We start from the raw sequence: 16269 nt of genomic DNA on the forward strand, positions 1-16269 counted from the left end.
AACTTATATTCAACAGCCAAAACGGTTTGTGTGATTACATAAATTCCGTCTCTTCCTCGCTTTTAATTAAAAATGTACGTATGTACATATTAGGGAGCGGGTATTTTAACTAGTCCCCAATCCCGTTCACATTTGTGAATGAAATATGTTTAAATCAAGAAAAACTGAAGGAAGCAAGGAGTGAGTGGGTGAGTTGAGTTTTCCGTCTCACTCAGCAATATTCCAGCTACATGGCGGAGGAAGCAAGGAAGAAGATTTGTGGCAATAATTTTAGGAGGGGATTTTTTTTTAAAGTACATTAGATGCCAGTCTTCCAAGTCTCTTTTGATCACGTCTAGTGCATGAAGATTCAGATCACAGATCATAGTGACCAAAAACTGGACAATTGAATCAAATGACGTAAACAAAATCGGACAAAAGTTGAAATATGGTGCAAAAGCGAAATTTAACTTGAAAATTAGTTTCCTAGCTGTGTTTACCTTACTGATAATGGATTAAGAAGCAAGTAATTGAAAAAAGTCCCCTTGAAGTCAGTATTATAAACCAGTAAATGTTGTAGAAATGTCCTCCCCAGTTGACGGAGATTTATACCCCAGCCGGTCACCCACACCCTCTTAACTGTAGTTTGAGTTGCCTTATCCGACTCTTGCACTACTTTAAAACCTCAATAACCAATAATTCACGGATAGCATTAACTGTTTTTCTTATCGAATGGTGTCAGTGTTATTTACTTGCATTTGATGACCCTTCTCATTTGCTCTACAACGAGAATTTAAGGCCCAGGTTCCTAGGATATTTGAAATACACCCCTACTTGACGTCCGCTTGAAGTAAATAATGTGACCCCTCCTTGTTTATTTAGTATTCAGAAATTCGGGGAAGGTTACACAACGGAAATACATTTTACTTCCACTATTTTAATTAACAATGGCCAGTGGGTGTTATTGTTTTCCATGACACTGAGATAAAATTTGAGACATCTTTTGATAAATTTCTTGTCTTGAAGGACATACGTTTGTTTCCTGTTTAACACGTACAAGGCAACATGATAATTTTATCACGACCGTCTTAAAATAACTTAATCATCACGAAGCAACCCAGTGATTGATATAATGAGCATAATTTAGAAACCATAACATGCATCAACCAGGTAACTACCAAATCGCCTCTTATACCGTAGTAGCCCTCAAAACCAGTATTTGTTGGTACAGGTAAAAATGCGTTTGTAATGCGATAATAATCCGCTATACTGTTAATACACGTTCAGCCAATCCACAGGAGAGCCAAGTTACCGGATGCCGGTATAGAGAGTGGTAATTACTGTACAAACAGTCAGTTAGGCAGTCATTATTGTACTGAAAAACGGAAAGAACTGACGCCGGATTAGGGAGCATACAAATGATCCTATATTAACAAGCTTGTGCCGGGACCAAATTATCGACTTTTACTAAAGTTGTTACCAGTGGTTGCCATGCTATTGTAATATGACATTCTTATACACAATTGTGCATTAGTTGTTTGTGAATTATTATGTGTCGGATGTTATTGATTCACATATTGGTCCTTTTCATTTCAGACCCCAAAATATGAATTTGAAATTGATTTTCAACACAAGCCTGTCCCTTGGCACAAGTGTCCTCAAGGTAAGTTCTCATGGGTCATGAATTCTGGTGCCATGAATTTGTCAGATACAGATACACTATTGAGAAAAGGGAAGTGCACACTTCATTTTCACCCGCATTGTGACTTTATTACTGTCATGCTTGTTACATCATGGCTTAGTTGTCATGATCCTCACGTTGTGGCTTAGTTGGTGTCATGCTTGTTACTTTGTTTCTTGATTGGTGTCATGTTTGTCACATCATGGCTTAGCTGGTGTCATGTTTGTCACATCATGACTTAGCTGGTGTCATGCTTGTGACATTGTGGCTCAGCTGGTGTCATGTTTGTCACATCATGGCTTAACTGGTGTCATGTTTGTAACATCTTGACTTAGCTGGTGTCATTCTTGTTACATCATGACTTAGCTGGTGTCATGTTTGTCACATCATGGCTTGGTTGGCATCATGTTTGTAACATCGTGACTTAGCTGGTGTCATGCTTGTTACTTTGTTTCTTATTTGTTGTCATGCTTGTTTGTCATACACTGGCATAGTTGTTGTCATGCTTGTTACATTTTGGCTTAGTTGGTGTCATGCTTGTTACTTTGCTTCTTAGCTGGTGTCATGTTTGTCGCATCATGGCTTGGCTGGTGTCATTTTCGTCTCATCATGACATAGCTGGTGTCATGCTTGTCATATGCCCATGCTTTCTACATACTAGAATCCGGTGTCTTGCTTGATACAAACCATGTTTATGCATGTTTGTGCCTTGTAAGTTACATACTGGTGTCCTACTGGTACATACAGAACGTACTGGCATACTGATGTCATGTTTATTGCATGCATGTGTCATGTTCCTAACATGCATGAATAAGCTTACATACTTGCTTAGCGCAAAGACAAAAAGTCAAATTTCTGTATGTTTTCTGAAATGTTCAGATTAAAACAACTTACAATCTCATTTAAACCCCATATTCACTTATTGAAATGATTTTGAATAGATAGTTTCTCATTAAGATGATTTACTATCTAATTTAAACAACTTACTATCTCATTTAAACAACTTGGTTTTTCATTTAAATGACTTACTATCAAGATAAATGACTTAAAATGGTTCTAAATCATTTGAGGAAGAGGATAATACTTTGTTTTTCACTGATAAGAACTATCAATGACTGCCATATGAAATCTGTTTTGAAAGTACATCCTCCTAGCGCACAAGAATATACCTATATTTACAATCTTCTTGTACATTTGTTGAAAGTTGGACTGTACAGATTTCATCGGCTGAGATATACAGAAATATCCTTTAATAAGAGCTTAAAATAACAGATAAACTGAATGCCACCATTATGTCAAAACGTCAGTTCTTGTTCAGACAGGTATCTCATACATCAAGTCAGAGAAACAAGTCAGAATTCTAGATCCAGCTCAAAATGTGTTTGTCTTTCAGCTTTTTCTCATTCGTAGGAATATTCAGTATGCTATACATTATCTACCATTTCATCTTTTCCCTCATGTAGTTTCACATGTAAACAACGACCAAACTCAACAGTAGCCCAGACGATAAAAATGAAACGTGCTGAGAACTATGCAACTATATTTATTCACAGATCTTTTATAACCTTTTCAAAAATTGTTCAGGGCAGACCAATTTCATACTTTGTTTAATTGATTTATGTTCATGTAATATTTAAGTAGATGCAATAGGGGAAAGTAAGTATACATCCATGTCTGTTTGTTGTTTAATGCAGTATTCAGCAATATTCCAGCTAAATGACACAGATCTGTAAACAATCAGTCTGCACCAGACAGTCCAGTTACTGACATCATGATCACTAATATACCCCATTGGGTTTGTTTGTTTGTTTGTTTGTTATTTAATGCTGTGCTCAGCAATATTCCATCTGTTTGGTTGCTGTCTGCAACAATTTAGTCTGGGCTAGACAATCAAGTGATTGACATCAGGAGCATTATCTACGCAACTGAGATACAATGACACATATGAACCAAGTCAGTAAGCTTGACCATGTGACCCATTTATTGCCTCATACAGTTGGTTGCTGTAGACCGATTCTAACCCAGGTCTTCAAAGGTTTAAGCACCCATATATAGCTAAACCTCAAACAAACAAAACCCTGATTTCATCGTTTTGCTTTGGACCTGAGTGAGTGAATGAGTTTAGTTTTATGCCGCACTCAGCAATATTCCAGCTATATGGTGGTGTTGGGCCTGAAGTTTGCAAAGTATTGTCCACTGTTTCCGGAATAGTGATGCTTTTGTTGAATGTTCAACTGCTTACTTTCTTTTGCGTAGACGTATATATAAGAAACCCAAACTGGATATTATATACTCTTCAAAACAAGTAAGGGATCTTCATTTTTTTTATTTATGATTAAAAATATTTAGGAGATTTATCTTGGTCAATCAATGTTCATATGATATTATTAAATGTTTTGAGAGTGCATCACCATTTGCACTTCCTTACAACCATAGTTATTTGGAATATACTCGCTTTTGAAAGATAATTGGTGTATGGCATGTAATTTGCAGGTATACGATTTTCCTTTTGAAGCAAACGACTAGAAACAAACAGTAACAAATGGGTGATGCAAGATGAGTGTCAAAGTTAATGTTCTAAGTGATTTCTGGACCTTCTTGAAGAAACGTCAAAATCAAGAATGGGATCCCATGCACGTGTATGGGACGACTGTGTTGTGCACGTGCATATGATCCGTTGTGTTTAGGCGTGGTAATAGAGGGAAATGGTGTTGCGTTCATAAGATGTCTGTCCTTGAAATGTTTGTTAATGTATACACTTCAAACTCCAAACTGAAAGTTCATTATCCCTTACTTTTTTTGAAGGGCATATGTAACCCTAAAATCTTCCACTGAGTACATAAGAATCTTCTGTGAAGATCCAGGGTGGGACTTATCATCAGCAGCTCATACTCATTGTAACATGACTAATGGGATTGGGTGATCAGTGTTCTGTTGTTCAAAACAACCTTAGCTAAGATCAACCTTAAACACTAAGGTTAGAGTTACGATCACCTTAAGAAAAAGATACGCCTGTTGCACAGAACAACCTTAGTGCAACGTTAACTCGGACTCCAACCTCAGCCCTAACCTTACCTAGGGCTGAACTCTTCAGCACAGGAGTTATGACATCGTCCTTAGTTACCACGTGAATTCAGCGTGTCCAGTTGACTCGTTCTGTCTCTGTATACTCTCTGCTTCCTCAAACTTCTCTCAGTCTCGCTGTATAAAATAAAAGCAGCCGCCATATTCCCTTCCTAACCTTAGACACGTTAAGGATGGGTGACAACAACCTTAGTTATCAACCTTAACTTAAGGTTAACCTTAGTTAAGGTTGTTTCGTGCAACGGGGGACAAACCTTAGAAGGTCTAAGGTTGTGATCTTAGAGATAAGGTTGCCTAAGGAGATAAGGTTGTTTTGAACAACGGAGCACTGGTTCGCTGACTTGGTTGACACATGTAATCGCATCCCATTGCTGGAACATTGCTTAGTGCAGCACAAACCCCAAAAATAAGAATTTCGATTAATACTTGATTGCATTTTGATTATAATTCAAAAGGTTTGTTATAACTATATACAAGGAAAAGCAGGCTTTCAATCAGAAACATTTTTCATTTGATTTTTTTTTAAATATAGTGACTGATGAATGAAATACAAAAGTATCAGATTGTGGATATCATAAACATGTAAGACAGTAAAGATCAGTTACTGAAATTAATATTTTGCTTCTACTTTCTAAGTCAACATACAAATTGTCACAAATGATTAATAGGAGTTTATCCTTAGATAATGAACTGAAAGATTTAAGTAATGGAAAGAAGTGTGTACTCTCCTTTAGTATCCTGACAAATCAAAAACATGTGTTTATGAATCATTGTCAAATATAGGAAATATATCAAAATAAATTAATACAAATTTTTACAAGCTTAAAATGAATTTTCAGTTTTTCTCTCAATAGTTTGCATTTACAAATTTAAGTATGGTACAGCAAAGAAACATGAGAAACAGATTTAAGTATGGAACAGCAAAGAAACATGAGAAACAGATTTAAGTATGGTACAGCAAAGAAACATGAGAAACAGATTTAAGTATGGAACAGCAAAGAAACATGAGAAACAGATAAACAATTTGACCGTCCTCAAAGATAGAAAATTTGCTGGGAGAGGCCAGCGACATATGAAAGAAGAAGTTGGTTGATTTTGTCAGACCGTTGCTACATCCATCATGCTCTGCTCTGTCGAGTTAAACATGATGGCCTTGAGATCTGAAAGGCAAAGGACACACTGTTAAATGACATGCATTTATTTTCATATATTGCTTTTAAGATATATGGATATGTCTAGAAACCTACACAGCCTGAGGGTCATCTGGGACATAAATCCATGTTACTGAACAAAAACTCTCAGTTATCTTTTCAACAGATAATTGAAATGTGTAGGAAAAAACATTTTGTCTGGAAAATTATACTGAAGGCCCCAATATGAAAACACAGCTATTTCTTCCTGTTTTGTGAGAACAGGAAAATTACATACATCAATCTAGATTATGGCCATTCTGAAACAAGTAAATAATATTGTCTTCCTTAATCTATTATCCTTAATTGGTTTTATATACATCAGAAACTGAAAGTAAATAAATACTACTTTGTAAGATATGTACATATCAAATTCATTTTGATTGTGGTTATCAATATATATATAAGATCGTTCATATTTAAATAAAATAATGAAAGTAAATAAATAATCAATTCTGTGGGAACATACATACTGTTTAATTTTTGTATTGCCAAATTAGGATCATACACAACAGAAGAAAAAATTATTATAATTATTTTGTTTCCAGCTTGTAAAACATAGTTAATATCAAACAACAAGGGCAAAGAATAACATAATTCATAATCCATAATCCACTTGAAAGATTTTTTCAAAGACAAAAGAGTATAATTATAGAAGTGAGTGAGTGAGATTAGTTTTACACCACACTCAACAGTATTCCAGCAATATGATGGCAGTCTGTAAATAATCAAGTCTGGACCAGATATTTGAATGATCAACAGCATGAGCATCAATCTACGCAACTGGGATATGATGACATGTGTCAACCAACTCAGCAAGCCTGACCACCCAAACCTGTTAGTTGCCTCTTACAGCAAACTTGGTTTTCTGAAGATGCGTTCTAACCTGGATCTTCATGGGTCCTAATTATTCTTGAAGATCGCTGAAAACACCTGATAACACCATGTGTTCATCACAAAAAGTTTAGACATGTCCCCTAAAATCACATAAAAGGTTTGTTTGTTGCATGATACAGTACTACCTTAGAGGTGTTAATCCAATGCAGGTCACATAAACCTTACAGCATATAGATTAAATCTTGTTTTGATGTCTCTATCACCAACCTGTCGTCTCACATCCAGGATTAATGACACTCAAGACGTTTAACAAGTTTCTTTCTGATATACAGCAGAAATAAAAGAAACATAAAGTACTGGTTTATGAAGAATCTAGGGGTGCCAAGCCCTTCCTCTAGGCATCCAGCATACTACTTGTCATTCAGTTAAAGAAGCTGTGAGTGATATCAGTATGCACATCTAGGACAAGTAGAATATAGGGTGGTGGGGTAGTCTAATGGTCAAAGCATTTGCTCATCATGCTGAAGACCTGGGTTTGATTCCCACAGGGGCACAATGTGTGAAGCCAATCTCCCTTAGTGGTCTGGTATTGCTGGAATATTGATAAAAGCGGTGTAAATCCTCTCTCTCTCACTCACTCACTCACTCACTCACTCACTCACTCACTCACTCACTCACTCACTCACTCACTCACTCACTCACTCACTCACTCACTCATGCATGCACGAACTCACGCATGCAAACGCTCACCCTGTTTGACCTTTTTGATATTCAAAGTACACGTACTGGCTTTTGTTAGATTGTTCCATTGTTGTTATTTTTTGTAAAAATGTTATTGCAAACCAAAACTGCATTCATATAAAAGCCCTCTGCACAACCAAACTGTAATATTCAGTAAGTCCTTCAGATTATATCATGTTTATCTGCATTTAAACTTTTACAAACTATCAGCTTCTCAACACTCTATAACTTTCTGTGCATGCTGTAATCATATTTAATTTTTGTAATTTAGAATTTTTAATGAGTTACTACTGTAATTAAGATTTTAAAGATTTCAAATTATATGTGTATTTTTTCCCATATTTGCTATTAATATGCTCCATGTGGGGAATATATTCTGAGTGATGTCTGATGAAAGACGGTTTCGCAGGGACAAAGTACTAGAGCACCCCTGATTCTCCACAGCTTGTAACTTTGGCATTTACCAAGTGCTCACTTAGTCTGGGTGTGGCCGCCATGTTAGGAAGCCTGGAGATTTTATTGCCCAAAATGTCTAGCTCCTTTCACTAATGCGCATTCTAAGTCGTAGTCAAGCTGACAATTTATTCAGTCAAGGATGACGAATGAGCAGTATAAAGGATATTTTTGTAACCCATCTTTTCATGTACTAGTATTCAACTAACACATCAGTCGTATATGAATATAAGTAAAAAGATTAATTGACTTTGTCCACTGTATCAGGACAGTGATGTAGAATGGAATTGTTTGAAGTTCAGATACTTGAAATGTCAATGAAGAGAGATAGTGTAATTGTATGGAAAAAAACTTTAGTGAAAAATTCCAGTACAGTATTTGATACATGAATTATCTTTACAATTTCAGCTGAAAGTTGATATCCTGACATGTACGCACAGAACTGACTGACAGTCTGCTGTATGTTTGATATTATCATTATGTCCGATGTCATTTGAAATCGTCATTGCACTGTCACTTTAGCATGGAGACTATGAGGATTCAGAAAGGATGACTTTAACAGGATTTAGTATACCCTGTCTGTATGATTGATGGATATGGAATTTGTAATGAGTGTTGATATATCTGACAGTACTTTGGAGAAATATTCAATAATTTTAATTATCAATTCACAAATTGTGAAAAAATAGATTTTTTGTGAAAACAAAGCTTCATAATTGATTTTCTTTGATCAATTGAATTTCCTTGATTAGTTCATAATTTCAAATCTCCTTTAGTTTTACATCTGGTGGAATCTGTTCCAAACTCTTTTCTGTGGCACTGGTGTCTTATAGTGTACTCACACATATACATAGAGTCAATCCATTTAGGATGAAATTAACACCTATAAGTGAAGAACAAGTCTATATTCTTTATGAGAGTTTGACAAAGGGGTGACATGTTTCAATGATTTGTGAAACATCATAGATATTATTGAAAAGTAAGACAGATTTTCTCACATTTCAAAATGCAATGCAAAGTCTTTCCTACAGTGCCAACCTCCTAAATGGAAAGTAAATTAATTGTGTCCCTGTTAGATGCAAATCAAATTAAGTTTTAATAAAATTCAAGAATGAAATACAATATATTAATTTCTACTAAAAATATATCCAAAGGAAAGGAAAACGAAACCAAATTTATAATAAATAGAAAGATATACTGTCAAAGTGAGAAAATCACAATCTCATCGCAAACAGATGTACCAAGGTTAGTGAGTGTAAATGATCTGAATTGCAAATCATGCATGCATGTCAGTATAAACAATTACTTACATTGGAATGCATACTTCCCAATACATTTGGTTTGAGAAAGCCTTCTACAAACAGATGTTCATAAATTATGTTAATGTGTCCTTTAAGAATGGAATGTGTGAATGACCTGTAAATAGCTTAGAAGACCGAATTCTAGATGCTGAGGAAGCTATTTGATATAAATCTTAATATAATCCTCTGAATGTTGTCATGTTAGTAAGAGAACAACATATATGGGCATGTAGACTAACCAGAATCAAAACCATTAAAGAATGTTTTTTTACGAAAGTCTCATTCTGCTAGTGGTAGGAATGATTTTTTTCAACCAAACTTTTTAGTCATGTTGTTTCAGTTATGTTCTCAAAATTTGAAATTTTCAAAATCAACATGATGTGGTGAGAAAGCATTGAAAATTTGTAGGAAATATTTACAGTAAACAATGACTTTGAAATTCAATTCAGAGTTTTTAAAATCAACATGAAAAAACAAGAGCATATCTGAAATTGTAAAACTGCATTCCAAGTAACAAGAAAAAAACAAAAAATTTTGAAGACAATGTTTGTGAAATAAACAATCAGGCCCCGATTTCTTGAAAAAAACTTAAGTTTTCACTCAGATCTCAAACTGAGTTTCACAATTTGAAACAGCTGAATTTTTAACTCAACTGCATTTCTAAATATAAAAACCCGAACACCTTAAGTAATCTATCCACGAAACTCAATTGTTTAAAATAGTTTGAGTTTTGTGATGATTTCAGGTCATTCTGTGAAAAGCTTTTTCTCAAATTTGAGAAACATCACAGACTTAAGTCAAAACTCAGACTTAAGTTTGTTTTGAGAAATCGGGGCCAGATTGTATTTTTTCTCAAATACACAGAAAAGTAATTTGCTGGTGAATGCTGTGTCTCAACAAGTTGTATTTTAAATGGAGACTTTCCTGCATTGTGGTCCTCATTACTTATTAGTTTTGTGTCACAGAAGATTTTACGTTAAAAAGGGTTAATCTGAAGCCCAATGTGTCCACCAAGCTCATAGCCTAAAGCTATTAAGTTTTTGTATATTTAAGTGAAACACAGTAACAGTGATGCTATGCTGCAAATGGAGTATATCCTAACATTTATAGAGACTTGACATTCCTGAAAACACTAACTGTATCTATGTTGTTATGTGAAATGCAAGAAAGTGAAAAAAAACCAGTAGAGACATACAGTACAGAAAAAAAGGTTTGCGAAATTCATATTAGCTTAGCTGGTAGAAATATACCATGAAAAGGACCACTTTGCAATCTGTACTCTAACCTCTCACTCAATCACACACTTGTGCAGTCTGCACTATGTGAATTATAAATGGTATCATATATGTTGTATCTTTGATATAAAAATGAGTTAAACCAATATAATTAGTTTTTTTCAAGAAAACAGCTGTATTTTAACAAAATAATGAATACATGTATCATGATATACATGTATTTGGGATTGCACTTTTTCAGTAAGGTAAAGATTCTAGTGTTTTTTTATGATTGAGTCCCATCCAGGATTTGAGCCCACACCCTCAGTCAGGATAAGGAACCTAATCACCAACACACAAAGACAGCAATCTAGCCCACCCAGCCACCACATTTTCCACAAAAAGGGAAATCTCACAATTGGTAGGCTGCATCACATCCTGGAGTAAATTGGCACAGCTCCCATGACCAAAATCTATGAATGCACAATGCTATTTAGAAAGAGGTCAAATATAACATTTGTTACATTTGACCAAGTTCTATACAGCATTGTGCATTCTCAGGGAACAGAGTTGTTGCTCATGCATGCACCAGGATCTGCTAATTGTGTTTCAAAACTCAGTATTAATAATTCTTTCATGAATAAGTGAGTTTTTTACATTGCTTTTAGCAATATTAGCAATATTACAACAGGGAACACCAGAAATAGGCTTCTTACACTGTGCCCATGTGGGGAATTGAACCCAGGTCTTCACCATGATAAGCATACGCTTTAACCACTAGGCTACCCCACCGCCTCTAATCAGTCATAAAATATTTCGAAATATTTGGTTAATTTCTACTTATCAGTTTGTATTTAAGTATAACTGTATGTTCAAGCTTCACTATATACAATTTTGAAAGCATACAAATGTTAAATATTTTTCAAAATGAACACGGAAGCCATATTCATGAAAAGGACTGTCAGGTAGTCCATGAGGCAGCACATATTTAAGCGCATTCAAAAAAGTGCATGTGTTAAACGAATGCAAAATGTCAGTGTCACAGAGTAATCAGTCTTCTTCATTTGCTGAAAGTTCCATAGGACAAAGAACATTGTTAATTATTTAATATCTGTATGTGTGCACTTATGGGTAAGTGATCAATGAAGATTTCGGTTGTAACTAGTCTTCAGCAACCCATTGTCATTGTGTAGATCAATGCTCATGCTATTGATCAGTGGATTGTCCAGTCCAGACTTGATTATTTAAAGGCTGCTGTCAGAAAGCTGGAATATTTCTGAATGTGGCGTTAAACAAACAAACAATAGAAAAGATCTTTACAATTACTTTATGCTTTGTACCACAGCGCGAGCGAGTTGAGTATAATACCACTTGGATCATTATTTCAGCATTAACATGGCTACACTAGATGAAATCTCAAAAGTGAAGCAAGTCAAAATCTTATCACTTGAAACCCTAAAGGTAGGCATGTCTCAAACAAGTCAAGGATCATATCAGGAATAAACCCACACTGAAGCAACCACTGTGCCACTCATCATTATTACAATAGCATCTAGGTGACCGTGTCATTGACATTTGTACTTTTGTTCACAGACTGGATCCCATTTGGGAGCAAGTGCTACAAGGTGATATTAGACTCTGCCACATGGGATGAAGCCAAGATAATATGTAAAAGGTGGGTATCCCAGTGACATACATGGCCAATGCAAACTGTGCATATGGCAGGTTATAAAAGTGCCATCAAAACTTTTACGACCTTAAACATACTTCACTTGAGAGGTGAGAAGTGTTAAGTGTTGTGGAATACATCAATCCAGCCTGTTTATTGTTTAAGTGGGTGGCATACCTTGTCTATTCTGTTCATATGAGCTGGAAAATAGACCAAATCCTTGCAGGACAAATACTGATTGTGTTCTGGTGCTTATGAGGAAATTTTATGATTAAATCAAGTCATTTTCATACGGAGTGCTTTAAAATCCTTTTGTAAGGATTTTCTTTTTATTACGTGTATTATGTGAAGTGTTTTTTGGTACTGAAATAGCTTAGAAGCTGTTTTAAAGGATTTTAAAAAACTGGCATTGAGATTCTTTTTAAGGAATTTCTTTTTATGATAAAATCAGATAATTTTTATACTGAATTGTCATAAAAATTCTTGTTAGGATTTTCTTTTTATGATTATATTAAATAATTTGGGTACAGATTTTGCACAGATTTCAATGCCATTTTAAAGTCTGTTAGAATTGTACTCATTGGCAATAATGTAAAAAATGATTCAAGTCATGTAAAATCCAGTATAACTGTCAACAAACATAACTTTGAAGCAGTTTGTTATTCCATCACAAGGCTGCACAGTTTTTATATTTCTATAGATTATCCAGCTCACTAGCTCTGTAGTCTTATAAATTATTTGTCTTGAAGTTGGTAGGATTAGTGTGAACAAATAAATGTGATTTTTGGACGAAGTGTGTGATGTTTGCTATTGTTATAATTAAACTGTATATTTATTAACTTATTTCTAAAAAAATGTGAAGATTGTAAAACTAATCTATTGAAATCTATGCTTGTCATGAGAGGTGACCAGTGGGATTGACTTTCCAAGTCTCTGCCACATTTGATGCGTATCATTGTATCTCAGTAACTGTATAGATCATTTTTCGTATAAACCAAACAAAAGTACTGAAACAAAAAACAACCAATAATGTTTTTTTAAATAATCATACTATTCAAATTATTTGTGTCTGGTATAAGAATCCAGAGTACTTTTGTGTCCAGTCAGCATGGGCACACATGCCATTCAGTTTCAGATGTGAGTGACAGAATTTTAAATTTATGTTTAGTCAAGACTAGACAGGGGCACAAAACTGTCTAAACTGACTGGATAGAATCTCTTGAGCATGAATAAATTCAAATATTATCCAATGATGTGTTTTGTGAACAAATATGTACAATATTCAAATGAAAAATTAAAATTTCAAACATGCATTAGTTTTTTTAATAAAAATTCATATTTTTACAGGTGTTGTGATGTGTACATGAGGTTCTGCCTCTTTTTTAATCATATTTTTTCAGTTGTTACGGTATGTACATGAGATTCTGGAACTTTTTTTAATTCATAATTTTACAGTTATTATGGTATGTACATGAGATTCTGTCGTCTTTTTTAATTCAAAGTTTTACAATTATTGCAGTATGTTCATGAGATACTGGGTTTCTCACTGATATTTTTACAGTTGTTATGGAATGTACATGTGTAGGTATTTATTACTGAGATAATATGCCAGGTGACCAGTGATATCAGGGTACGAGGATACAAGGACACACAAGGGTGTTGTCGGGCCAGACAAGCCGACTACCGCCTTGCACCCTAAAACTATAAATGTATATTCAACATGAACCTTGGATCTCCAGCCACACTAAACTACCCTATAGAGACAGTTTTAGTGCCAGTATTTTGCATGTTGATGTCATAGGAAACAGATATTACAATCTTTTCCTAAAAAAACATTACCTAAAAACCCTGAATTGAAATCAACTTAATCAAAACTTAAAATCAGTCTGTTTTTTTGACATGGTGATATTTTTCTAAAGTGTTTAAATCATGGTCATCACAGTGTTATTTGTGTCTTTTGCCAGGAGCTCTATTTGTGTCAAATTACCAAGTGACATCTTGTAGTTCCGAATAAGATATTAGTATTGCAACAATAATTTTTTGTCATATTACCAAGTGACGTCTTTATGTGGTTCTTTGTATATTAATTCTTAGTATTGCAATGGTAATTTTGTTTCATTACCATGTGACATCTTAAGGTTCCTAGTAAGATCTTAGTATTGCAGCAATAATTCTGTGTCATATTTGCCTGTGATGTATTGTGTTTCCTAATAAGATCTTTGTATTGCAACAATAATTTTGTGTCAAGTGACATCTTGTGGTTCCTAATAATTAAAATCTTAGTATTGCAACAATAATTTTGTGTCAAGTGACATCTTGTGGTTCCTAATAAGATCTTAGTATTGCAACAATAATTTTTGGTCATATTAGCAAGTGACAACTTGTGGTTCCTAATAAGATCTTAGTATTGCAACAATAATTTTTTGGTCATATTTGCAAGTGACAACTTGTGGTTCCTAATAAGATCTTAGTATTGCAACAATAATTTTGTGTCAAATCAGGGGACATCTTGTGCTTTACCGTATGATCTTACCTGCTGTTGTAGTTTACATCCCGTTGACAGGGAGACACACTGTCATACAAGCTCATTCTAAGTTCTTAGCTCTTGCAGTTATTTGCCTCAAGTCCACATGACAATTGTAGCTACGTGTAAAATCTCAGTCAAAGCACTAATTCACTCTGATCACATGAAGAAATCTTTACAAGAAGTAATTCAAATGTTATTACCGCAGTAATTTGTGTCAGCAAAGGACTATTTCAGATCGCATTAGTCACCAGTAGTGTGGTGCTAGGTACAGTTTTGGACTGCCCTGACTATGTGGCTGACCCCCATTCTCTGTGTGTATATAGTCACAACATCTCTTAAAGCTCTGTGATGTTGGTACACTTAATCCAGCTATTGTAAATGAGAGTGACAACTTTAACCTTACTGACCTCGTACTGGCTACAATGACGTGCCACAATGACGTCCGAGCAACATGACACAGACAGGTTAGTTATTGTAGTTATCTGGGACATAATAAACTTTGTGTTTTCTGATTTTGGGGTTATTGAATATTCAATGGCTGAAACTCAATTTCAGTTTTATTTTACGAATGACTTGTTAAATGAATAACCTAAGACTACAGAATACTATAATGAAGACAATTTAATGTGATTTTGATTGTAATACTTTACTGTATACATGTTATGAAAATTTGAAACAATTATCTTATTTTTGTTTATTTATTTTATTATGTAATAATATTTCAAAGAGCTATGGATGGCTCATGGATGGTTGATTTGAATTTCACAAACAGCCACACATGTGTACATGCACACCAAAGATTCAGTCTTGATTCCCCAACTGGGTACAATTTGTCAATTGCCGTGATATTACTGTAATATTGCTAGAAACGGCATTAAGCCTCACTCACGCGCACATGCACACGCACACACACGCATGCACGCACGCATGCACGCACGCACGCACGCACGCGCGCACACACACACATACACACTCTCTCTCACTAAACCATTCTCTCATGCACTCACGCTCACGCTCACACTCACACATGCATGCACTCACTCACTCAATCTCATGCAATCACTCACTCAACCACTCACTCACTCACTCATGCACTCACTCTCAAGTTTTATTTTTATTTTTTAAAAGTTATCCACCTCACTTCTCAAATGCAATAATCTTGATTCTGAGTCCACATCACTATTTCAGTCACTGACTATTCTCAAACCTTCAGTACTCTAGCAGAATCATCCACTATAAGGGGAAAACCATTGTTATACAGCAGGTCCCTCTGTCTCTGGTCTACTTTAATCAGCATGCGTACTTACAAACCAGAATACCACATACAACCAGGGCTTTTATCTTTATCAGGTAAATTTGAAGTTGTCAATTCTTATATTCTGTTTCCAGTTATGGAGGAAGTCTTGTGAAGATTAAAGGCTTCAACAAGAACAAAGGAATCAACAAAATAATTAAGGACCTCCTCAGTAGCAAGTTTGTGAAGATAAATGAGGCTGCCTCTCAATACACATGGATAGGTAATTACTACTAATTAAGATGTACACTCTACATAGCATGCTTGGAAGCTCTGTATATTTATCACACACACACACC

At 35.0% G+C, this 16269-nt stretch overlaps 1 protein-coding gene across 2 annotated transcripts in view; it reads left to right on the forward strand.

Moving 5' to 3' along the window:
* Positions 1–16269, forward strand: part of LOC137284775 (uncharacterized) — a 127145-nt gene that overhangs the window by 38410 nt on the left and 72466 nt on the right. For both annotated transcript variants that reach the window (XM_067816743.1, XM_067816744.1), the window contains exons 2-4: positions 1576–1642; positions 12074–12155; positions 16066–16193. In XM_067816743.1, the coding sequence (XP_067672844.1) occupies positions 1576–1642; positions 12074–12155; positions 16066–16193 (277 nt within the window). The remainder of the gene's footprint in view (positions 1–1575; positions 1643–12073; positions 12156–16065; positions 16194–16269) is intronic.

The sequence above is a fragment of the Haliotis asinina genome, chromosome 5 (genome assembly GCF_037392515.1).
Source record: "Haliotis asinina isolate JCU_RB_2024 chromosome 5, JCU_Hal_asi_v2, whole genome shotgun sequence".
NCBI lineage: Eukaryota > Metazoa > Mollusca > Gastropoda > Lepetellida > Haliotidae > Haliotis > Haliotis asinina.